At 34.0% G+C, this 26,909-nt stretch overlaps 4 protein-coding genes across 4 annotated transcripts; 2 read left to right on the forward strand and 2 right to left on the reverse strand.

The window, feature by feature from the left end:
* Positions 1 to 465: 465 nt before the first annotated feature.
* On the forward strand, positions 466 to 2,657 carry LOC141642083 (putative aldo-keto reductase 2). The gene is made up of 4 exons (XM_074450768.1): positions 466 to 781; positions 881 to 1,081; positions 1,675 to 1,950; positions 2,319 to 2,657. The coding sequence occupies exons 1-4, from the start codon at positions 566 to 568 to the stop codon at positions 2,655 to 2,657; spliced, it is 1,032 nt and encodes a 343-aa protein (XP_074306869.1). The 5' UTR covers positions 466 to 565.
* A 4,470-nt stretch (positions 2,658 to 7,127) lies between these two features.
* On the forward strand, positions 7,128 to 11,091 carry LOC141642082 (putative aldo-keto reductase 2). Its single transcript, XM_074450767.1, has 3 exons — positions 7,128 to 7,557; positions 9,329 to 9,529; positions 10,176 to 11,091. Exons 1-3 carry the CDS (start codon positions 7,342 to 7,344, stop codon positions 10,788 to 10,790), a joined length of 1,032 nt encoding a protein of 343 aa, XP_074306868.1. The 5' UTR covers positions 7,128 to 7,341; the 3' UTR covers positions 10,791 to 11,091.
* Positions 11,092 to 11,171: 80 nt separating this feature from the next.
* LOC141627730 (putative xyloglucan galactosyltransferase GT12) lies at positions 11,172 to 13,426 on the reverse strand. The gene is made up of 2 exons (XM_074440955.1): positions 13,414 to 13,426; positions 11,172 to 12,481 (listed from the first exon to the last, which is right to left on the reverse strand). The coding sequence occupies exons 1-2, from the start codon at positions 13,424 to 13,426 to the stop codon at positions 11,172 to 11,174; spliced, it is 1,323 nt and encodes a 440-aa protein (XP_074297056.1).
* Positions 13,427 to 16,500: 3,074 nt separating this feature from the next.
* LOC141642084 (MACPF domain-containing protein At1g14780-like) lies at positions 16,501 to 22,181 on the reverse strand. The gene is made up of 7 exons (XM_074450769.1): positions 21,617 to 22,181; positions 19,944 to 20,182; positions 18,951 to 19,149; positions 18,783 to 18,860; positions 18,504 to 18,687; positions 18,207 to 18,373; positions 16,501 to 17,410 (listed from the first exon to the last, which is right to left on the reverse strand). Exons 1-7 carry the CDS (start codon positions 21,893 to 21,895, stop codon positions 16,694 to 16,696), a joined length of 1,863 nt encoding a protein of 620 aa, XP_074306870.1. The 5' UTR covers positions 21,896 to 22,181; the 3' UTR covers positions 16,501 to 16,693.
* Positions 22,182 to 26,909: the final 4,728 nt, after the last annotated feature.

Below are 26,909 nucleotides of genomic sequence, written 5' to 3' on the forward strand. Positions count from 1 at the left end.
AGATACTGTAAATAATACCTATTTAATATTAAGACGAATATCCTAAGGAAAACTACTAGGCAGTAGCTGAGCCGACAAAGATGAACCTTAATCCATTACACAAGTCACAAGATACCTCAACAAGTAAACAGTCAACATAAACAACTACGTTGATATCCGTTTTAGGGTAAAAAGCCATGTGGATGAGTAAGATAAAGTAAAATGCATATGAAAATCAAAAAAAAAAAATTGTCTTATATACCCATATGAGATAACATCTAGCCCGTTTTAATATTAAGACGAGGCTAGCTGAGCCGACAAAGATGAACCTTAATCCATTACTCTGTGCATCACCACTTACGTAGTTACGTTACTACACATGCATGATGCACCACGCTACCTCAACAGTCAACGTAAACAACTCCTATAAAATACAACCGGGTTACCCTATAATAATTCTATAAACACAAAACATCTTCCACGGATTCTTTAACCCACAAAACAATAATATTAAACGAAAGAATAGGTTACAGGTTCGAATAACCCTATTCTCGATATTGTACTGCCCGCGGCTAATTTAATACTAATGGCAACTAGTGTAAGAAGAATTAAGTTGGGCTCAGATGGGCTTGAAGTATCAGTTCAAGGTTTAGGATGCATGGGCATGTCTGCTGCCTATGGCCCACCTAAGCCCGATGAAGACATGATTGAACTTATTCATCATGCTGTTGATTCTGGTGTTACCTTTCTTGATACTTCTGATATTTATGGACCTCATACTAATGAGATCTTAATTGGGAAGGTACGATATTTTCAACGTGTATGATTTTATTTATATGTTGAATGTGTATGATATTACATTATACTCATGTTTATGTATGTTGGTAATTGAAATGAGCAGGCACTGAAGGGAGGATGGAGAGAAAAAGTGCATTTGGCTACAAAATTTGGTGCGGTTTTCGAGGACGGAAATTACTCAATTAGAGGTGATCCCGAATACGTGAGAGCTGCCTGTGAGGGAAGTTTGAAGAGGCTTGATGTTGATTACATTGATCTCTATTATCAGCACCGAATTGATACTAATGTCCCCGTTGAAATCACGGTATGTAATTTATTTTAGGGATATTCTTACGTGCTAACCCCTATTTTTTTATTTTCTACATAATAACCTTATTTTTAACAAAAAAAACATTTGACTCGGGCATAACTCATGATCAAAACTTCTGAAATCGGCAGTTTTTTTTTTTTTCAAATTGATCAACTTTACGAGATCTTTGATTTGGATTTCAATTTTTGAACTCGTGGCAAGAATTACGGCCAGTCAAACTTTAAACTTTGACTGACCGTACCTCTTTGTAGCGAGTTTCGAATGCGACATTTTTTTTTTCATTTTGACTGCGTGTATGATATCTTTGATTTGAAAAAAAAATCGTCGCTTTCAGAACTCATGGTTGTGAGTTATGGCCAGTCAAAGGCGTTTTTGGTGAAAATGAGGTAACCATATAGAAAATAAAAAAACATGGGATTACCACTGTACATTTTTTCTCAGCCGTAATCACAATATATTGCATATGTCAGCTAAGCTAGCCAGTAAAGTTTTGAGGAGTGATACTCATTTATTCACGACATGGGTTATGCTATTTCACTCTATTCATCAACTAAATTTATATAATTTGATTTTAAATGTTAATTCAGATGAGGGAACTTAAAAAACTGGTTGAAGAGGGTAAAATCAAGTACATTGGTCTGTCTGAAGCATCAGCTTCGACTATCCGAAGAGCACATGCAGTTCATCCTATAACAGCAGTGCAGTTGGAATGGTCCTTATGGACACGAGATGTGGAGGAAGATATCATTCCGACCTGCAGGGAGCTCGGCATTGGAATTGTGGCCTATAGTCCTTTAGGAAGAGGCTTCCTCTCTTCCGGGCCAAAGATAGTGGAGAACTTGTCGAAGGACGACTTCCGCCAGGTCTGAAACTTTGTTTACAACTTCATTTGGGATATTCTCTCGTTTACCTCTCAAGTTTTTTCCTTTTCTATGATATACCCCTTTTTTCTTGCAAAAATACTTTGACCGCCAGTAACTCTTGGCTACTAATTCAGAAAACGATATACTTTTTTTTTTTCAAATTGACCGTCTTTAAGAGATCTTCAGTTTGAAAAAAAATTTCACCGATGTCTCAACTCGTAGTCGGGAATTATGGTCGGTCAAAGTTTATTCGGTAAAATGCCTCTGGTGCCTCAATGCCGCTAGTTGCGCTACCGCCTATGGTATAACATCGGATGTGTGTTGTATTGATTCCGTGCTAACTAATATGTTTATTTGATATCCTACAGCAATTGCCAAGGTTTCAGCAGGAAAACATGGAGAAAAACAAACTGATATTTGAGCGAGTTAATGAGATAGCAGCGAAAAAAGGATGCACCCCAGCGCAACTAGCGTTAGCATGGGTGCATCACCAAGGGGACGATGTGTGTCCTATTCCTGGTACCACCAAAGTCGAAAACCTGAACCAGAACATTGGAGCATTGTCAGTAAAGCTAACGGCCGAAGAAATGGCCAAACTCGAAGGCCTTGCTTCGGACGACGCTGTGCATGGTGATAGGTATGCAAGTAATTTCTATACTTGGAAGGAATCAGACACTCCTCCTTTGTCTTCTTGGAAATCGGAATAAATGCCCGGGCTTTGCGGCGTAGTTTTTTTTTTTTTTTTTTTTTTTTTTTTTCTTCTAAGTTGTAACATCTTTTGGTTGTCCGTTTATGCTATGTGATATGGTACTCTCAATTCATTTCATTTTGATACGTTTAATTAGAAATCCTCACATATGCTGAACAAACGTATGAAATGAACTAAACGGATGGCGTCAGGGAGGACAAATGTACCAGTGTACTTATGATGTAAGGAAACAATGTGAGTGAATGTTGAGTTATATAAATAAAATTAAGCTGACTATTATAGCTAGAGCTGGACGTCTCCCGCTTGAGTCTCGAATACTTATGGAAGGTGATTTTATTTCGCTAATATTACGGAGTACGGTAAAATCGGGTGTAATTATTCAAACGCCTCTAGAAAAAGGGATTTTAAGTATATATTTCGTAGTTCATACGGGGCAACTGTTTTGTATTGAAAATGTATTTATGTCTTGTGTGTTTTTCAACGGGAAGTGTTCCGACGACACGCCGACACCAGGTATTACCGACTTTCGGTAATACGCTAATTAAATTTAATAAAAAATTAAATAAAACTTAGAATCAATTTTCATTTTAGGCCAATTGAAGAAGGATAGAAGTGTAATTTTTTATATCATTTTCGTTCTCTTAATTAAATCAAGCATTTTCGATCATCAAAAGACAAAATCATAGTATCATACATCTTCTCGCAGTACATTGCCGCAATCAATCTCCAATTTATGGACTTCACCAAGGTGCCATCAAACCGTCTTTTTCAACAAAATTTGAAATTGATAACTATCTTGATTATTTGATTAATTTGCAGTCAAATAGGTTTAGAAATGGAAATTAAAGAAGCTATGTTATTGCTTTAGACCAGGCCTATATCATTATTTGATGCATCCAGCTGAACAATCTTTTAAAAATGGTTGAACAAGATATCATCGAAACTTTTCGGGATGTAATTGTATTGAAATATACCGATTTTTTTATTCGAATTTCGTATCAGATTTGGAAAAAAATCGGATCGGATATTTTTTGCTCAACCCTACTTTGTAGTAACTAAGATACAATAACAACAACAACAACAACAACAACAACAACAACAACAACAACAACAACAACAACAACAACAACAACAGTAGTAGTTGTTGTTGTTGTTGTTTATTTATTTATTTATTTATTATTATTATTATTATTGTTATTGTTATTGTTATTGTTATTATTATTATTATTATTCTTATTGTTATTGTTGTTATTATTATTATTATTATTATTATTATTATTATTATTATTATTATTATTATTATTATTATTATTATTATTATTTTAATAAAAGGATGCGCGCAGCTTTCATTAAAATAAAAATAAAAGTTTACATGAAATATTATTATTATTATTATTATTATTATTATTGTTATTGTTATTATTGTTATTATTATTATTATTATTCTTATTGTTATTATTATCATCATCATTATCTATAAAACATTATTAAAAGCCTAGCCTAAAAATGCCACGTAGACAATGCCACATGGGATGAAAAAAAGCCACGTACACAATAACAATGTGACTTGGCAAACTAATATGACATAGATTATTAATTTATTATTATATTGCATTAATTTAATTCACTTATTTCTTTTAAAAATCCATCCATATTCCATTAGCTTTAAACTTAATTAACTCAAACAAAAATATAATAAAAAAATATGCATTAACTATAAATTAATAATTTCAAGATATTTCATATGAAGTAGTATTATATGTATTCGAAATAAAAAAAAAACTGAATACATAAGAAATTAAGAACGAAGAAGAATAAATGAAGTTGAAAAAACAAAAAAAATTGTATTGTCACTAATTTACTACTTTTTTTTAAAGGCACTAATTCACTATTGTTGTTACTATAACTTTGTTGTATATAGAAGATGTTTTACAGAACTAATTAATCGACAAATGAGTATTAAAGATCATATAAAATATTTTCTTAGGAAAATATAAAATATATGGAAAAGAAAATATTTATTTAATTTAAGTAATTTACAAACAAATTCTGTAAATACTTAATTGAAATTAAACACTAATAATAGAATTTTAAAAGGATAGTAATACCGTGTATTTAGTTCATGAAATTATTTCACGTAAAGGATAAGGTTTTGGAAAATATAAAATATATGGAAAAGAAAATATTTATTTAATTTAAGTAATTTACAAATAAATTCTGTAAATACTTAAGTAAATTAAACACTAATAATAGAATTTTAAAAGGGTAGTAATACCATGTATTTAGTTCATGAAATTATTTCACGTAAAGGATAAGGTTTTGTAAAAAAAAAAATAATAATAAAAAAATAAACAAATTGCATTGTTTAGAAATATATTTAGTAAGTAAAACTAAAATAATTATATTTATAATTTTGTGTTCATGTTGAATTTAAATGAGACCTTCTCCATTCCACTTTTATTATTTAATTATCCTTTAAAATTTATTCCAAATTAATTATTTTTTCGAAGTTTAGTATGATAAATGACTTAACTATTAGTATCTATACAATATAATAAAAAGGCAAGATGAGTAGTTTATTATTTGACGTGTGTCATGTTAAGGAATTTTAAGTGCCACATTTATGTTATTTTTCTTTGCATTTCATTAGAAATAGTAAGAGACTATGAGTTCGTATGTATAAGTTATGACACAATGAATTATCATAATTAAGTTTATTAGTGAAAATATGATATAATGAATTTGCATAATTAAGTGTATTAGTGGTGACTTTTCAGTTGCTCACTGAGTTTGTATAAAAACCTCCTTATAGAGAAATAAGAGAACCAAGCAAATACAAAATCAATATTGTAACTCTCTAAAGTCAAACACATTTTATATCACTCATCCTTAATTCTCCATGGGTCATGTGAAATGTACATTGAAGACAAACATTCCATCCGCCTCCGTTTTATTGTGTTTTGAAAATCAATGGTTCAATTTCATATAAATTTTGGATATCAAAGGCGCTACATTGCTACTAAAGTTTAAACTTTTTAGTTTGTTTGCATGTTGATTTCTCCTAATTGTTCATAGTTTTCATAGTATAAAGCTACAAATTTACAAAATTAATATTTAAGTTTTGCGTAAAATAAAAAAGTTCAACTTCATAGTTATGAAATCAAATAACCAACTCTGGTTTCTTCCTTGCTAATCTCTAAATCACGTGATTAGTATTTTTAATTTGCTTATAAGGTGATTAATTTGCTTACATGTATTTTTTTGTTGACGTGCAGGTAGTACGTATAGATTATGTAATTGAACAAGCCAATATAGAAGATGTTGTGCATTCATTAAGTAGTTTGATTTACATTGCTAAGACAAATTCATCCTATTTCAAGATTCCGGTAGATTTGTAGTATGTGTTTAGTCACAACAATTGTTTGGTTTGAAACATGATGTAGAATATTCGGTTGTTACCCTACAAAGTAATTAAATACAATGAAAAATGATTATGCATATGACTTGAAACAACAAGTTACATCATCATGTTTAGAATGTTATGTAAATTATAACTGTAATACAACTCAAATTCACAAGATAGTTCACGAAATTGAATTTAAGTTTGCATACTTTGTCATTAACATAAGAATTTCCACGTAAATAAAACTATGTGTTCCTTCTTTGTTTATAATGTCATCACATTAAGTACACGTCGACTTACTAACAAAAAAGTACATTTCGACTTCGCAACCCACTTTGAACAAACATATGCATGAATAAGTTTTAAGAAGGATTATACTCTGTATTAACTACCCACTTCTCAAACTAAATTCTTCTCTATTTTAAATCTTATCACAACATGGATTATTTCACAACATGTGTCAACCATTTTATATTTTATCTTAAAATCTTTTATTTATAGTTGAAAAAAAATTGGTCTTCTCTTTCCTTCCCCATAATTAAATTTTCGCATCAGAACAAAGTTTAAAGGAAGCGTCTTGATAAAAGCCATGCATTGCACGTGTCACATAACTAGTTATTATTATTACAGCCCTTAGGTTGTATTTAAGAAACCAAAAGAGGAAGCAAATTCTTACTATATGCAATAATTATTATATTATATTATTATTAATAATGTTATCATTTATATTTATATTTTATTATTATTATTATTATTATTATTATTATTATTACTATTTTATTTTTTTGATATTAGATTATTATTATTACAATATTTTTATTATTATTTCAGTTTAATTCAGTTCAGATAAGTTCAGGTCTATTAAGTTTAGTTCAATTCAGTTTAGTTCAACTCCATTAAATTCAGTTCAATTTAATTCAGTTTAGTCCAAAAACCAGGCATGAAATGAACGAGAAACGAAGATAATCCCAAACAAAAAAAATGGACATTGTTACATCACCACTTACGTACTACACACTATGCTACCCCAACATAAACTACTCCTATCAAGTACATCCACGTACCCCCTATAAATACAACACTATCTTCCACCGATTCTTAAACACTCTTTAAATACACTCAACAACATCACTAACAACTCCACTAAAACACCATAAACTACTATTTACCAAAATTAAAGTGTTGCTTATATACTTCCATCGTCTACGTGACTATGTGACAAAAGTAGTAGATAACTATTGATTAATCGAGACGTAAGGAGTATTATATTACGTCCATAATGGCAACAAGTGTAAAAAGGATTAAGTTGGGCTCAAATGGGCTTGAAGTATCAGCTCAAGGTTTAGGATGCATGGGCATGTCTGCTTTCTATGGCCCACCTAAACCCGATGAAGATATGATTGAACTTATTCATCATGCTGTTAATTCTGGTGTTACCTTTCTTGATACTTCTGATGTTTATGGACCTCATACTAATGAGATCTTAATTGGAAAGGTATATACTTTTTTTTTTGGTATTTGGTTGTATTATGTTTAAATATGAATGCGGAAACTACCTCTTTGTATTGCTACCATATGCGTAAGGTCAGTGGCGGATTTAGGGGGCTATCAGGGACGCTCGTCCCCGCTGTAAAATGAAAATCTTGCAAGTTTTAGTTAAAATTTTCGATTTTTTTTCGAGTTTGTCTTCTAGCATTATTTGTTCGTCCCCCGCTAACCTCAAATCCTGGCTCCACCACTGTTTAAGGTCCCATACATCTTACCCCTATCTTGTAGTTTTTGGTTTTGTTGGTACTTGGTAGTAGTTTTGACTTTTTGAGCTTAGTGTTTTGGAGGTTTTTGGATAGTGGTTGAAGTTGGGAATTATGTACTCCCTCCTATTCATTTTAACTCTCCCCTTTTAAAAGGGCACGCAAATTAAGGGGAGGATTATTTTATTGTAAAGTATTGTGGTGGTGTAAGGTAATTGGAGAGAGGAAGGTATTATTGTGGGGTAAGATGATTAAAATAAGTATTGTTGTGGGGTAAGGTGATTAAAATAAGATAAAGTATGAGTATTGTGGGTATTGTTGTGGGTAAGGCGATTAAAATAAGTATAAAACTTTACTAAATAAGAAAAGGGGGGGAGTTATATGAATAGATGAAAAAGGAACAACACACATCCTCTCCATTTCTTCTCCTCTCCATTTCCTTCCATTTCCTTTGAACGGTCCGGATCATATTTTAGAACGATCTAATGGTGCAAGTAATTGATGAGATAAATGAGGAATAATAATATAATATATGAATGTGAGAGGAAATGGACAAGAAATGGAGAGAAGGAAATGGAGCAATTGGGATCCTCTCCATTTCTTTTCTCTCCATTTCCTCTCACAAACCCATTTAATAATATTATCCTCTCCATACTCTATTAATCCTTTATTTCTATGCATAAATCGTGAACCGTTCGATGTTAATAGAATACAATCTCGTCCGTTGATAGGAAATGGACTCTCCATTTCTTTTTAGGAAATGGAGAGGATTTTTACTCGAAATGGAGAGGATCCTTGCTCAAAAAGGAAATGGGAGAGTTAAAATGAATAGGATGGAGTATGTTTTTCTTATTAGGGCGACTCAGTCATTTCTTTACGTTTCTATTTTATGTACATGTCAATGAAGTTCTCATTGCATTTGTGTGTTACAGAGTACTTTTTATTTTATTTTTACAATTTTTTATAGTGCGGAGTGTTGATATACCTCTTTGTTGGGCCTCTGCTGCGGCAACGTCTAATACGATATTGTCCGCTTTGTGTTAGTCCCTCATTAATTTACTCTTGTTCTTGTCCCCCAAAAGGATTGCACCATAACATTTTTATTTGTTAAAGCATTTGTCTCTTAATTCTTTGGTTTTTGTGTCTAAAATAAAAGTACAAAACTAGACGGGACCGAGTATCAAATAAATCGCAAATTCTCATTTGTGACGGCCGATATCCGTCACAAGCTTGTGACGGGTCAAGTAAAACCCACATGGCTTAATAAGACAAATCATTTGTAATTCCCTATGTACTTTAATTGTTGTCTTATCTACCCATGTGACTACTACATGACCCGTCACAAGACTTTCTGCAAATAAATAAGATCGTCTCACACCATGACCTTATGAAAACTTACTCGTATGTAACTGGATTATTTATATCACTGAGGTGCATAAACTATACTGAAGTCATTATATGTGAGAGTCTACTAGTACCGTGATTTTTTGCCATGTTGGTCATTGAAATGAACAGGCACTGAGAGGAGGATGGAGAGAAAAAGTTCAGTTGGCTACAAAATTCGGCGTGGTTTACGAGGACGGAAATATGTCAATCAGGGGCGATCCACAATACGTGAGATCTTCCTGTGAAGGAAGCTTGAAGAGGCTTGATGTTGATTACATTGATCTCTATTATCAACACCGAATTGATACTAATGTCCCGGTTGAAATCACGGTTTGTCCTTCCGCTTTATTGCTCCATCTCTTACTAAATTCAATGATCAAATGATTTACCAGTAGTCTCCCCTAAGAGTCTAAGACAGTACGACTAATTATTTTCCAATCAACAAAAACTCGCTTACCTGGCAAAACGGGTCAGCGGGTCAGGTTCAGGTCAGGCCAATTCGGGTCGGGTTAGTTCGGGTCTTTCATTGATTTCGGGTCAGGGCGGGTCTATTTCGGGTTTGTTGGTCGGGTCTATTTCGGGCCAAGCGGGCCTGGTTGTTTCGAGTCGGGTCATTTTCGAGTCAATGAATAGTCATTTCAAGTCTTTTCGTTTCAATTAGAGTTATATTCTCTCAAGTCATTTTCGGGTTTGGTAGTTTCGGGTCGGGTTAGTTACCGATCAAGAAAGCTCGGGTCAATTCGGGTTTTCGGATGATGTAGTTCGAGTCAACTTCGAGGTCTCTGATCAGCCTTTTCGGGTCGGGTCGGTCGGGCCTGGTTGCTTTTTGTCAGGTCTAACGGTTAACCTTATTAAAAATGAGTAACTAGGCAAGTTATTATTTAACAGTCTTAAACAAGAATTTGTACATGGTAGAGTGATTTGACTCTATTCCATCTACTAATTTTATTTCATTTGATTTAAAATGTTAATTCAGATGAAGGAACTTAAGAAACTGGTTGAAGAGGGGAAAATCAAGTACATTGGTCTGTCTGAAGCATCAGCTTCGACTATTCGAAGAGCACATGCAGTTCACCCTATAACAGCAGTGCAGTTGGAATGGTCCTTATGGACACGAGATGTGGAGGAAGATATCATTCCGACCTGCAGAGAGCTCGGCATTGGAATTGTGGCCTATAGTCCTTTAGGAAGAGGCTTCCTCTGTTCCGGACCAAAGATAGCAGAGAACTTGTCGAAGGACGACTTCCGCCAGGTACTGCCAAGGTTTCAGCAGGAAAACATGGAGAAAAACAAACTCATATTTGAGCGAGTTAGTGATATAGCAGCCCAAAAGGGATGCACCCCAGCGCAACTAGCGTTAGCATGGGTGCATCACCAAGGGGACGATGTTTGTCCTATTCCCGGGACCACCAAAGTCGAAAACCTGAACCAGAACATTGGAGCATTATCAGTGAAGCTAACAGCCGAAGAAATAGCTGAACTCGAATCCCTTGCCTCTGACGATGCTGTGCACGGTGATAGGTATGGAGGTACTATCAGTACTTGGAATGAATCGGAAACTCCACCTTTGTCCTCTTGGAAATCTGAATAAATGCAAGGCTGTGGTAAAGACGGACTTTAAGCGTTTTCCTTCCAAAATAAACAATGTCGTTTTTTTTTTTTTTTTTTTTTTTTTTTTTTTTTTTTTTTTTTTTTTTTTTTTTTGTACGGTTGTAAGTTGTAAAATCTTTCGGTTGTTTGTTTGTGTTGTGTGTAATATAGTACTTTCTCGATTCATTTCATTTTCATACGTTTGATTAAAAATACTCACTTAAACGTACGGAATGAAATGAACTGGACTGATGTAAAATCAAGTGTATAATTCAAACGCCTCTAAAAAAGGATTTCAAGCAGTAGCGGATTCAGAAAAATTTCTTCGTAATTGCGAAGCCAAAATTGATAACTGAGAAATAAGTAAGAAATGTTTACACAATCAAAAGTAAGAATCCCATTCATGCTTTCCAACATCACCAGTCATGTAATACTTCCAGCTAGCATACGCAGGGAACTCGCTATACGGAACCTTCCCTTCTTTAACCAGTCTCGTAGAATTACCGATCCTGTCAAGAATTCTCTTGACGGCTATATCAAACGCGTCTTCAATCGTCTCTAATTTATTCCGAGCATATATGACTTTCGGGATTAGCCTTATCACCTCTTTTCGCATTTCTGAAATATCGTGTTTTGAGTACTTTGACAGTATTTCCTCGACACTAACCGTCCTGTTTTCAATCCCTTTAGACGGAATAAAGACCGAATACTTTGTATAATTCTTTGGAAAATACCATATGTATTGTATGTAAGCAGAACTAGGGTGGAAGTAAACCGGGATACACCCGGCTAAAATCGAGTCAAAAGTTGACCGTCTTGTCGATGAATCCCCTGGTGGCTGCAGACAGAAATCCGTCTTCATATACATTTCGATAAAATGTGCAGGATTTGTACACATCTCATCACCCGGCTTACAATTAACAAGATTACACCGATTTCTTGTCGCATTCTGACATTGACGGATCAATTCCTCGCGAATTGATCCAGTCATATTAGGCCTAGGCGCGCCTCCAAATGCAAAAAGATATCGTCTATTTGAGTTCTTCACTCGCTTTTGCCACTCAAACACCTCGCTATCTTTCGAGGGATGGAAATAGGTGGGATACGGAAGGGCGAAGTCATTATTCGCGTAAGGACTCGTCTCAATTGTTAACATCGTCATATTCTTAGACTCGGGTAAGTCCAAAAGCTTACTACCCCAACTCGAATTAGTATAACTTAATCTTCGAAAATCCCAACTAATCCGTCCTGACACGAAAAAATGGTCCCACCCATTAAACCGTCTCCACTCGGGACGTCTCCTTATCCAAGACGCGAAAGCGACACCTCCCTCGTCTCTCAACGACAAGTTAGTCTTGTCGAGATACCTCCTTACCTCTAATCCTGGATAAAATGGTGCGTAAATCGCGGTAGCCAGAGTCGAGTTTCTAGTCAAACATTTGTATTTCTTCATTCTGTGATGAAAAATCATCGATAACATAAACTGGTTAGTCTCGAACCAACTTTCCTTCGTTGTTACCGTCTCTGAATTGTCCGAAGTGTCATTGAAATGTGGACCGAACCCTTCATTTTCGACATACGGGCAGTAATCGAACCATTCAGCGATTGCTCGACAATTTTTTACAATGTCTTTGTTGAACTTTGCAGGAAGATCGTACATGTAAATGTACCTGCCTGAACAAGGATCTTTCTCTGCAGGAATGCTTACATTTTTCGGACTGATTCTCGAAAAGTCGATATTTCGAGTAATTTTATTCTTGTAGGATGAGAAGTAATGGAAGGAAAAGAATGAAAGGGATAATAGTAAGAAAGTTGTAGTGATTATACACCATGAATTCTTATGTTCATGCTTATTAAAAATTGAATTTTTTTTGGGTTTTTTGTTGTTTTGGAAAAATGACATTTTTTTTTATTAAATTGTTCTAAGAAAATTAAAATAACAATTTGAAGAAAATTTGGGGATTTTATAACTTTTTATGTATTGTGAATTTGATAAAAATGTTGTTAATTTTTGATGATTCAAAGAAAATATTGAAAATTGTGATACACTTAACATCATGATGAAATTAAATTGTGTTGAAGTATACAAGGAGGAATTGGTGGTATTAACTTTAATGGGATTTTATGCCTTTAATGAGTGATTTGTTACTATGTGATCAAAGTTGCAATTTGGTGATACATGGAACTTTAATGGAATCAATTGGGATTGTGTGCTTTAATGATGATGGGTGAGATTTTTTGTTGAAAAAACGGTCAAAAAAGGGAGTAAATATTTTTAGAGGTGAGTAAATTTAGGCCCGGATTGGAATTATTTGTTATGGTTTAAGGACCCAATTTATTTAGGCCCGGTTCTCGTTCCTTATTTTTTGAAATTTCGGACTTTGATATAGTTCAATCTGGTTGAAGACTGGTTAATTTAGGTCCGGACTGAATGGATCAGATGTGATGTTTTAAAGATTAAATTAACGTACAAGTAATATTGAAAAATTCAGCCCATTTAGGTCTAAGATCGAACCGAGCCCGCGGTCGATCCAAATCGAAACTTTCCGGTGTAGTCTTCGGTCTACCAAATTTTCATTTTCGCTCTTCGGTCTAGTCTAGCTTGGTTTTGAATTGTTGCTCACCCAAATACTCCATTAAAGTTTTATAAGGAACGGTTTTACAATAAGTTTATTGTGGGTAACGAGATGTCGTTTCTTGCAAGTATTTGGGTTCTACATAAGAGTAGACCTGACAAATGAGTCAACCGACTCTGTTTCTGATCGGGTCGATTCGGGTAGGATTATTTTCAGGTTTAACAGAATTCGGGTTTTGTCGGGTCAAATTCAAGTGTCGAATCAGGTTATTCAAGAATCAAATGTACATAAGAGTAGGTTTGAAATTGAGTTTGAATTTTTTGGTAACATTTCTACAATATCTATTTCTGAAAAAGGTCATAAACTCCTTGTAAAAAGAATCATTTGACCTTTTTCAATTGAGTTTAGAGTTATTTGGTAACATTTCTACAATATCTATTTCTAAAAAAGATCATAAACTCCTTGTAAAAACAATCATTTTGACATTAATAAAAAGGGTAAAATTGCTTTATACTCAAAAATTAATTGATGAGGAGTACCAAATATGCATCCATGCTCAAATTTGGACGGTTTGAGCCATAAATAATAGAAAGTTCCTTTCACATTCTAATTACGTAAACGTCTTCTTAAATATAGAGTAGAGTTTAAGTGTTTGTTGAACTTGAACTAATTAATATGGGACAGTTTGGGATGATGATGGCAATTGTACTTGAACACCACACTTACTACTTTGACATGGAGAAAGATTAAAAAGCAAAAATGTGCTAATTATTTGTACCATCATTTCTACATTTGTGGAACATCACTAATAATCATGCTTTTATTTAATGTTCCCATGACAAATAATCGAAAAAAAGGAACATACATTTGAGGTAATATAATAGACCTAATATGTGTTACTATGTTTATGTGTATTTTTTTTTATTTTCTTTTGAGTGTTTTTTTTTTTTTTAGTTTTTTTAAAGTTTATACGTTACATTTTAGTTTTTTGATGTCAAAACTAAAATTTAACTGAGGTTGTAATGTTTTTGAGTTATATTGTAATTTTTGGAACTTAATGTTTGTGGACGATCTCAAAAACTTTATGCTAAAACTCATAATCTTTAAAACAAAACTCAAAAATTTTAATATAAAACTCAGAAGCAACACACCCAGTTATAAAATCAGATATATAGTCTAATTACCGCAAATAATCATAGCTTTTATTTTATTTTTTTAGAGGAAGTTATGGGAAATGTGATTAGTTAGATGTCAAACATTGATCATCCAGGAATGTCACACTGTCACTCCTTGGCTCGATTAGGATATTCTTTCGTGTACCCCCGAACTTTTTCGTTTTCTATGGTGTACCCTCGTTTTTTGCAAAAAAAACTTTGACCGACAATAATTCTCTGTTACGAGTTCAGAAAACGGTAATTTTTTTTTTTCAAACCAATTATCTCGTCAAGGCCTTCAATTTGAAAAAAAAATTCACCCCTTTTTGAACTCGTAGCCGGTAGTTATGGTTGGTCAAACATTTTTTAACGAATAAACTTTGACCGACCATAATTCCCGACTACAAGTTGAGACGTCGGTGAATTTTTTTTCAAACGGAAGACCTCTTAAAGACAGTCAATTTGGAAAAAAAGTTTTATCGTATTCTGAACTTGTAGCCAAGAGTTATTGACGGTCAAAGTTTTTTTGCATGAAAAGAAGGGTATATCATAGAAAATGAAAAAGCTAAGGGGTACACGAGAGAATATCCCACTAACTAATAGAAAATGAAAAAGCTAAAGGGTACACGAGAGAATATCCCACTAACTAACTAAATATTTATCTAAGAAAACTCGTAATCCACTTTTTTATATATAACGTTTAAAATTGTTCAAGTGAGCATAATGCATAACAGCTAAATATTCGCAACGGTGGATCCACGAACAATTCTCCTCGGTCCTAAAAACTAGTAATCCATTGGGGACAAAATACACAAAAAAATTTCATTATTTTTTAAAACTTGTATATCGTATAGATTTGCAATTGAGTATTTGATAACACTATGTTAAGGTAAAAGATCGTTGATTTGGGTTACCACTTACCATCGTCTCAAGATTTTGATTCATTTAGTTTTCTAACATGATATCAAAGTCATAGGACGAATCAAAAGATTGAAGATCTAATATTGCGGGGACTTAATTAAGAATATGAAATGAGGACAATGGAGACCATTATTCTCACATTCCACGATTAGAACTAGTAGTCATTTATTAATGCAAAAATTGAGCCTTTTGATTGGCTTTATCATCGTGAAAATGAGGTATGAAATAGACTCTTATACAATAAATTACTCCAACGGTGTACTAAAACCGTTGAATGTAGCTTTTTTACAACCTTTATGTTGTCTACTATGGAGTACAGTATATAGAATCAAGGGAACAAAAGTACGAAAGTAATCAAATTTTCTTTCAAAATAAACCTTTTCATCATTGATTCATTGTGCTGCCGACTAAGACCAATTGAGGCAAGTTATCATATAAACATTCCTTAATTAAAGAGTTGTGAGAATTATATTATTTCTTGAGGGGAGGATGATAATGGTCATCGAACTAGAACAGGTGAGCCTCCTTTCTCTTAGCCTTTTTAGACACTGCAGCATTCTCAGTGTACCTGCAAACAAAAAATGAATGCACCACAGATATTGAAGATCTTTTCTTCAAATTAACATTAGCTTGAACCACTCGGCTTCAGTGGTGGGAGTAATCCACCTTACGTCTATACTCCTTACTCGAATGTTGTTGTCTTACGGCAACAAACTGGAACTGAACCGTATACTATAAATACTTACTCATATATTTATAGTAATTTTAAGCAGATATCAATTAACTTAGTTGATAAAGTCGTGAGAGGTGTTACTCATAAGTCATAACCTGTGTTCGAACTCCGTCAGCATCAAAATGCCAAAAGTGTTACTAAAATGGGCCTTTTGTCTAAACTATAATACTCCTTAGTTGGACCATACTCCTTCCTCCAGCTTGCAATTCCAAATTTCCGAGGTTTCAGAATCCCTCGGAAATTTTGGAAAATGAGAAAAAAAAACTGAGATAAAACCTAGTGTTACGAAGGCTAATAGATTAATTTGGGTTAATTTGGAGACGAAGATTAGTGTTAAAATGCCTTGTATTCCATTCATCCGTCTTTTTTCCTCTTATAACATCATACGCGTAACGATGTAATTACAAGATAAGTTGCTATTTACAGATGATATTAAGATTAATATTTTCTTCAAAAATGCTTTTAAATTATACAAAATACATTGAATAAACACAAACTCAAGAAAAATATACATCAAACTTCACATATCATTTGTATAATCAATCAGAGCAAACTTTACATGTAAACCTAATTTACCTCCTTCCAGTACAAGCCTGGCAGCGGTGACTAACCAGTGACCAGGAGCGTCATGTGGTCCCCGCAGCACCTCAGAAGTATCGATGTATTTAAGCAGCTTTCCACAGTTGATTGGTACAGGGGGGCCGTTCGGGTATACGCCTGAATTCAGTACAGCGGGCTGTTTCTTAGGTGGACTCCGGCTTGCTTTCTGAGTAAACGTGAATGTTGTGCTCAATGTCATTAAAATGCTTGATTTGTGTGATGTTTGAGGAGTAGCCGCCCATTCCGTCCTTCTAATTGAACAATTTGGTAGATAGCTGAAGAGTAACCGAAGGTGAAGGACCGTCTTTGGCCACCTCCCCTTTGCAATAAGTTGGGCCCCGGTGACTATGAAAACACCATCCGTCTTCCCTGTCAACCAGTCTTCATCATGCTTAACTATAGATGTGCAGACTTTTGAAAACCTCTTCCATCTGATGTGTTCTAGGAATTGATCTTCGGGATCAAATTCATCGGAACCTCGCCACCTGGAGGGATTGCCTGAAGAGTCGTTTTGGGGTGAAAATGTCATAGAATTTGGAAGGGTTGTTAGATGTTGTGCATGGATGGCAAGTTGATTGCAGTGTTTTCCTTCCAAGTATAGGCGTAGACCTACAATAGGTTTCAGAGAGCTCGAGACCTGAAACCATGGAGATGTAAAGAGGAGAGGGGGTTATAAAATTTTAAATCGGGCGGGCAAAACTAACATGACACGAACTTGGAAGAACTAAAGTAAACTCAAACCTAAACTAACTCGGCATGAATTACAACCCAACCCAACATTCCAAGAAATGACTAATTTGATGCTCCCAATTATTTTTTGGAATTGCCCTATATTCTTTTTTTTGCCCTATCCAATGGAATTGTCCAATTTCTAAACAAGCGGAAATTTGGATCTAAAATGGCTCTTCTAGCCTTACAATTTGAATTAAAAGCAACACAAATTCTACGACCCTCCAAATTAATTAGCACCAATCATCCCTCATGTACCCTTACCACTTGTCTTCCTTGATATTTGTGCAAAAGCAAATAGGGCAATTCCAAAGGAGTACAAAACTACCCACAACCCGAAATTAAATGGATTGCTTCACGTGTAAATATGTAACTACTGAACCAGAAACAAACCGGATACGGACCCAAACCTGAACTAGCCCGTACCCAAAATCAAGGTTAGGGAGAATAAAAGAGGTGAATGTGGTTGCCAGTGCTTAAAGAGTGGTAGACAGTCACGAATCCATGATAAAAAGAAGTAGTGGAGGCTTTGGATTTCTTCATACTGCCCAAAATATGGTAGACAGTAGACGTGTATATATGATATATAAGAAACTCGAGTCCCTTGCATGTATAATGCCAAAACCTTAGATCACAGTACTGAATGCTCTGAAAACATTATATGCCAAATGCCAAGTATAGAGACACACAAGTGCAAAAGTTACCTTTGAAGAATTAACATGAATCTTGGGACCCATTAAGCTAAACTGAAGGGAAGATGAAGAGGATGTCAATCTTTGATGCTGTAGAGGTAGCTCATTATACATCGGTGCCCACTGTCTCGGAACCTGGAATTCTAGAAAGTATTGCAGATCTTCTGGAGCAGGTTTATCTGAAACAAACAAGAATACATTAAAGCTTTATTCATAAGCAACCGGTAACGTCATCAGCCATCACGAAGAATAAGTACAAACGCAGGTATAACACATCCGTGAATTTTGAGTTGTAGATTGAATACTTACATCTCAAATACAAATTAATTGCATGGCTAAGATAGCCGCTGCCTGGGATCCCAGCAAGGAGAGAAGTAATGGGAACAAACTTGAAAAGAATTGCATCAGGATTGCTGGCGACTGTCTGCAGCCATTGGGAGTGACTATGCAGATACACATTTCCCCCTCTTTTTGACCGTATGACAGAAAGTCCCTGATTCAAATTACGAACAGTATCAGCAAAAGATTTATCAAAGCTATTAAATGTAAGCCAATAGCTCAATAGTTTTTCTTTTGTTACACACTCACTTCTTTGTTAGACGTCTCTACAACACTGGCCAGTTGCATAACTTTTGATTGCAAAACACGAGTGAAGACCTCGGGAACCTATATGAAAAATAAAAAGAAAGGTTAAAAACAAGATTGAATTAGAAACATATAATAAATATGAAAAACTGTTTCATGGAGTCGTTCTACCATTTTTTTACCATCCCAAGCTTTACGCTGCAATGGTTGCTCTTTTCCATCTGAAAACAAGGCATCCCCAAGATCTTCCAAATGTGCCCTGAGTTCAGAAGGAGGAATATCTGAAGAGGGTGCTTGTCTAACGCAAATTAAGTCTTGACCTCCAACAGCCAAGCCTACAATTATGTGTGTGCCATACGTCTGGATGAACCTGCCTAACAAGTGAGATCAGCAACCCGACATTGCAGAAAAAACAACATTAATCAAGCCCTATATACCCTCCTAGAAACAAAGAAGAAAATAATTATCATGTAACCTACAAAATCAGCACCATCAGCAGATCAAACAAGATGTGTTTCCCGATGGACATGTTCTACGGAAATGCTAAGGTTACCTTAGGCCTTAACCTAACGAGTTCTAATAGAGGTCAGTGGCTCAGTCATCATACGTCAAATATCAACCTCCAAATAATTCCTACTTGTGTTGTGTCAACTATATATTTCAAAATTTGAATTCTACCTATTCACAACACATATGCCACAAGTTTTAAGAAAGAATTAAGTAGGAAGAGTATATGGCCTTGTTTGGATAGAAAAAAAGGAGGGAAAGGAAGGGGAGGGGGAAGGAGGGAAGAGAAAGGAAGGGGAGGGGAGGGAAAGGAGAATGGAGGAGATGATTTTCCCTCCAAATCTTGCCTATGTTGGTGGGGAAATAATTTGCCTTGTAGGAGGGAAATGGAGGGATCCAATTTCCCTCTCCTCCAAATCCCTCTACCTTCATCTTGCTAACCAAACAATGGATTTCTCATCCTTCCAATTCCCTCACCTCCCTTTCCCTCCAAATCCCTTAATCCAAACACACCCAATATGTCAAATAAATACAGTGTGTGAGTGGATGGATATTGGTTCGAAGGTCACAAAAGAAAAACGTTGTAAATCGAAATGAACGGAGTATAATATGTTTCACGAGCTAACTACAAATCAGGTTAATAATGATAACTGCTACCTTGATAATGAGGCAGGATCCCAGTGCGAAGGAACAGACTTCTTTACTTTGTCATGAAGGATAAGGGCGGATGTCATCAAGTGCAAATGGTACAAAGCAACAAAGTAACCATCGAAAGCAAGATGTTTGTTATCAGCAACATCATTTAACCAGGATCCACTGAAATTAAAAATAGCATTGAAATAGCCAGAAGGAACTTTTCCTTGCACTGAATTTTTCTGATTCAGCAGCTCCGACATCTGCAATCGTAGAAATATATTACTCTCAAGTCTCAACTTCACATAATACATTACAACATAACCGTTCGACCATGAAAAATTGATTCATGCTTAGCAATGACCCGTACACCAAAACATTTGTAAAAAGCAACTCGTAACAACAATAATCCACTTTCAATGTTTTCCGCATCAAAGGTAAAACCAAACAGAAGGAGTTCAAATGCGTAATACACCTATTTAACCACATTCATTTGAGACATATCACTCCACACCAGACACGATTTTCATAAGTAAAGAAAAACACCCACAGAACTTAAACTCCTCTAACAAAATTATCTCAGTTCCACACTACACTGCAGTGTACACATTTTCGAGCCTGCCACTACTAAAACAGTGAATCAGTGCTATAAGTACACCATTGCTCGCTCGCTCTTCAAAGTTATCCCCTTTCACTAATCATCTATAAGCTTGCTAGTTAGAATATCTCAGCTACAAAACCTAAAAACTCAATTTAATCCTTCCAAGATGATCATTTCCTCGGCATTAATATATACTCCGTATGATTTAATGACATCAAAAGGTAGAAAATAACCACCTCACCCTCGATACCTCAAAGACTCAGCAAATTGCAAGGGCAGGGGGAGTTGGATGGAAGCCGTCTTACCTTCATGTTTTAAAAGCATAACTCTTTCCTACTTTTCCAAAATACAAAATTGTCCGAGAATTGTAGTTGTATCTAATAATATATGTGTCGATATCATCACCTGACGGAATATAACTATATCACCAATTTACCACATAAACACACAGTACTAGTTACATTAATGCCCCGTTCTTTTCAGCTGAAATTGCTCCAAGAATTATACTCCTTCCGTCCCAATCATTTGTTTACCTTTTTTATTCTTTGTAATAGGTATTTTAATGGAATAAATCAAAATGGCTCACTAAAGTGGCTGCGCTTCTTTCTTTTGTAAAGTGGCGGTCCTTCGATGCAGTTCTCGACGCAATTTTCATCTTGGGTCATTCGGAAACAGCCTCTTTGTGTTGCTAACACAAGGGTAAGGCTGCGTACATCCGACCCCTCTTACCCTGCAATTTGCGGGAGCCATTGAGGCACTGGGGTAATGTTGTTGTTGTTGTAACAGGTATTTTAATCAAAAGTAAACAAATGATTGAGTCGGAGACAGATACATGTGCTCCCATATCATCGCCTGACAGAACATAACAATATAATATAATATAACCAATTTCCCACATCAACACACAATACTAGTAACACTATTGCCCCGTTCTTATGAACTCAAACGGAGCTGAACTGAACTAAGCTGAATCGAACTGAAATTAATTTCCGAAAGAACGAGTCTACAATCAATTTTCTAGTATCACCAGCAACTATATATCGATTGCTTTAGATCCATTTCACGCGTACAACCGTCTTAAATAAAGAAATTATACCTGATTAAACTGAAGAACATCGGATTTAAACCTCAATTGTTCACCTTTATCACAACGAACATCAGCCGAAACTCCGGGAATCGAAACATTACCAGGAAAAACAATATCTTTCTTAATTGATTCATTCAAAACAACAAGTCTCTCTCTTTTAGCAAACTTTAATCTAAAATCAGATGTTAAATCAAACCCTAAACCTAACGATTCAACAGCTCGTAATTCAATCGACTTTTTATTCTCTTCTTCTACCAACTTTTCTTCTTCAATCCAATCTTGCTCCATCGTTGATTGATGATGATGATGATGATGATAATGAAATTCGATTGATTTGGGGAAATTAGGGTTTATGATTGAATTGGAAATGGAATTTCCGCCATTGTTGACCTAATGGTTTGAATTGAATTGGGAATTTGGAATTGGGAACTGGGAATTGAAGAATGAATTTGGAGATGATGAAATTGAAAGAGGGGAAAGTTGAAAGAGTTTAGTAGGGCCCACTTTTCGCATTTTTTGGTTTGACTAGACAAAGGTGCATGAGAGTGGTTGCATTACTCAGTCAACTATTCATGATTTTAAAAAGAAAAAAACAATTAATCTTTAGTAAGGATTTGGGGTCTTTTGCCAAAATAACCATTTGGTCTAAACTATTTACCATAATGACCATACGTCCATTATATTTACCAAAATAACCATATAACATAGTAATATGACTATAACTAAGTAACTAACCATAGTATGCAAATTTAATTTAAAAAATTATTTAAGTTTATCATGATAGTGTTTTGGCAATTAGAAAGAAAATTGCATGTTTTTTTTATAAATGCATTTTCTTATTTTTTTGTAAACAATAGTTTATGAAAGTATATTTACATGTTCTTGTGAAACTAAAAAGAAAAAATCATAGGCTTTCATTCAAAAATTAAAAGTAGATTCATGGATAATTTTCCGAAAATAATATTGAAATATTACTGTTTTTCAGTTTTTTAGAATTTTTTCGTAATTTTTATATATTTGTATTATTTTTAGGGAATATAAATAAATTTGAAAAGAAAAAAATTGTTTAGCTTTTTTTTTATGACAACTTTATAAGTTAGATGGTCATATACTCATATTGGTAATTAAATTTATAGAATGGTTATTTTGGAAAATAGTTTGAGTTAAACGGCTATTTTGGCAAAAAGACCCAAGGATTTGGAGTTTTGTCAGTTTGTCATAACTCTGGAGGACCGTCCTCCTTACTCGTAAAGACGATCCAACAACAAATGAAAATTATAAAGGCTTAAGTGTAAAAAGGACAGTCTTTTCGATAGACACAAAAAACTAGTTTTAAACCCGTACAAAATTGCACGGGTATGTATTTGGGCCAATATTAATCTTTTTGGATATATATTTGTTTTTGCATTTCTATTGTACTTATCTAGTTGGTCTAAATCTACGATCTACATAATTTATATTTAAATTTTTTAAAAACACGTGTTCACATACACTGGTTTATAAGGAAATAACGTAATCTACTCTTGTAAATAAAAATTGCATACATAAAAAACTTTACATCCGGATAAAAGAAATATAATCTAATATAATCAACTGACATATGTATGTAATTCATTTGTGTTTTATGTTTGATCCCGTATATAAATGTTATTCCTTCTTGAAATTATGTAATTTTATTATTATGTAATTTTGTTATAAAAACTATGTAATTCAATTTCATTTACTCGCATTTGTAATTCATTCTGCGTATATGTTATTAATTTTATTTACACGGAATGTATAAAATTATTTCATAATATTAATTCATAGAATTTTTTCATAATATTATTTCATAGAATTTGTTATAAGACGGAATTTATCGCATGTTTAAAAAGACGAAAATCTGAAGAAATAAATACATTGCACACTCACGGGTCCCACCATAACATGAATTTCCCAAAAAAAAAAAAAAATGCATTAATGACGTGGCGCGCTGAGGATTAAGTATTGTCTTTTGTATTAATATAGATAAGATTTTCAATAGTCTCTAGTTATCAATTTTATCTCAAGAATTCGGAATTTTTCGATGTTATTCCGATTTTGCATTTTTTTCCTAACACTATTAATTTTTAAGTAAACAGAGTGAAAAATAAATTGAATTTGTTAAAAAAGAAAACTTATTTACAAATTTTATAAATCTTTTGAAATCATTATCAATTTCTTTCCATTACTAAAAAGAATAAAGATTAATTACCATGCAAGATTTTGTTTCTACAGTCTACAGATTTAGCATAATATTGCGATTATTTTCTTTTATATTTTATAGTTTTTTTTTACGAGGGGATCCACAAGCCACAACCGCTACCTTTGGTCTCATGGTGTGCACGTACACCCGGTAAACCCTGGATATATGTAATAACCTGCAAACCACGTATGTCAGGTAAGTCATCCGAGAGTGACAAACTCAAAGTCTAAAAGCTTAGCCTCAAGCCATAAATAATCCACAAGATTTTCTTAGCGAGAATTTAACTATGAAAGAGGTGGATGGAAAAATGAAATAATGTTTGGGGGGATTTGCAAGTTGATAGTAGAAATAACATTGAGTGAATTATACATCTGACGTAGTACAATAAATCGGCCAAACTTGAAATTATTTTGGAAAATATTCCTTTTTTTCTTTTAATTGTATTTTTATACGGCTTTTTATTATATACGGAGTACTATTTTTCATGATTTTCCTTTTGAGTTGTAAATGTTCTCACCTTCCTTAGTCACCTATTGTAATCTTGTAGATGACTTTATTAGTTTATCACTCCGTACTAACTTTATTTTATTTTATTTTTATCTTCACCATTTCAATAAAACAATCCTCAAATATATTAGAGAAATGAGAAGAAGAAAAAAACGAAGGAAATACTATTTTTCATTCCATTCAAAATGAATTATAAGTAAACAAAGCAAAACTTATTTGAAGGATAAATTGTAGAATTAACCATGATTTGAAACCAAATTATTATAAAGGTTGTAATTCGTAAAGTTATCCCTTATGAGCTTTACCACTAACATTTAATTTTCAATTACATTTGAAAGAAAAAAATACCATCTTCTGAAAACGTATTAAACAGTCATGTTCCATGTTCAGTTAAAGGTTTTCCTTCTTAAAACGAGGGATGGTAAAATATTTATCCATGTGTTTAACAATGTTGCATTCTCAAAACCTCAACTAAGACTTTCGGCTAAGATAGAACAACTCTTTACAAGTTGATGAGTTGATTTTTTTTTTGGTGTTGTCCAGGAGTATCCCCTATCGATAGCTGGGGCAATCTCTTTCGGGGTACTGAAAGCAATTTAATGGGTTGACCTCTCCCAAGCATGGGCGGATCTAGAGGGGGGGGGGGGGGCACGTGCCCACCATGAATTTTTCGGGATAAATTTTTTGTAAGTAACAGAAATGATCAATAAGTTTATGTGGTTCAGTTGGTAAGCCCTTTAGTTGACCCTTGAAAGGTCAGAGGTTCGATTCTTGGTACCCTAGATTTTTATTAAATAATTTTTTGTTAAACTGTGTAATGATCTTAAGGCTATCTCATTAGGGTTTGAACTCTTGACCTCGAGGTTACATACCACCTTCTCTACCATTGAACCACTTGTGTTTAATGTTTATTTAAATATTAGAATATAATATATCTTATCATAGGAGATATTATTTATTTTTATTTACAAAGTACATTTATTTCAAATTTAAATATTTCAGAAGAAAGTTCAAAATAAAATACTAAATTTTAAACTAAAAAAATTATTAAAATTAGTTATTTTTCTATTTTTTGGGAGGAAAAAAAATCCGTAATAAAAAAATGCGGTTTAAAATAAAAAATAATGTATCGGAAAAAATTTTGTGCCCCCCTTTCAATAAATTCCTGCGTCCGTCCATGCTCCCAAGTTTAGAATTTTCATTAACAAGAGTAAGGAATCGAACCCATAGCCATTTGTTTAAGAGATAAGAGCCTTTACCACTCACACCAGCCAACTTTAATAATCTAACATGATTTTAACAGGTTAGATAGATTGATGAGTACTTTTATTAACATTGTAAAAAGGAACTATTTTTCAAGCCTCATGAAATGTTGGCCCAATTGTAGTAATCCACATATGGATTCCATATAATCTATTTTGCGAAAGACGTAGAAGATTTATGTAAGAGAGTGATGGATTTTAGTTTAGAAATACTTACTCTTAGTGGGTGGCGGAGCCAGAATTTTTTATCTAAGAGGTGAAAAATTTCAGTAGGGACAAACTGTTAATACCACAAAGTAAATCTTGGAAAAGAATTAAAAATTCTACCTAAAAAATTCGAAATTTTCAATATCCAGCAAGAGCGATGATCTTTACTAAAGCCTTTAAAATCCTAAATCCGCCGCTGCACTCAGTGACTCAGTCTTCACGTAACTAGATGAGTACATGTCCTGGTCAACAAGGTATGTCTTCGAGTAATCTCGTTGACTATTTGACACGGGCCACTGCACTGTCTGTCTTAGCACTTGTCTATGGGGCTTTATTTGTGGAAATTTCTCCGTTTCTTCTTCCCTCCATGTTGCTTTTTACTCCCTCCTATTTCGAATAAGTGTCCCATTTGGACAATGGCACGGAAATTAAGGAATATAGTTAAAATAATGAAAATTATTGTATAGGGGTAAAAATATATGAGTTAAATAATGAAAAGTATTGAATATGATGAGTTATGGGTGGTTGAGGTGGTAAATAAAGAAAAGAGCTAAGGGTAGGAAAGTAAAAAAACATGTCCAAATATGGCAAATGGGACAGTTATGTGAATAGACGAAAATAGCAAATGGGACAGTTATTTAGAATAGGAGGGAGTATATACTAAGGGGGTGTTTGGTAAACGACGGATTGAGAAATTTTCAGCATATTTAAGGCTTTTAGCATGTTTGACTCACCAATCTACTATTTTAAGTGTTTGTTAAATGGCATATTGAAAGAGTAGATTGGAGCTCAATCTACTGTTTTTCAATATGCTGCTCTATCCAGCATATTTCTATCCAGCATATTCACATTAGTAGATTGTGAAATATAAATCCGTCAACAATCTACACATAGATACAACAATCTATTAACCAAAATCTGCTAATTACCAAACACTTCTACTAAATCCGCTAATTGAAATATACTAGTCAAACCTGTTAATCCAATCTGTCATTTATAATCAACTTGACCAATCGTCTGTCTTCGCTAATATCAATCTGATTGATTTCAAAGCAGGCTGGTTCGGTTTATTTTGCGCGTAAAATTCTTACATGAGATGGAT

Source organism: Silene latifolia, chromosome 2 (genome assembly GCF_048544455.1).
Source record: "Silene latifolia isolate original U9 population chromosome 2, ASM4854445v1, whole genome shotgun sequence".
NCBI classification, from domain to species: Eukaryota; Viridiplantae; Streptophyta; class Magnoliopsida; order Caryophyllales; family Caryophyllaceae; genus Silene; species Silene latifolia.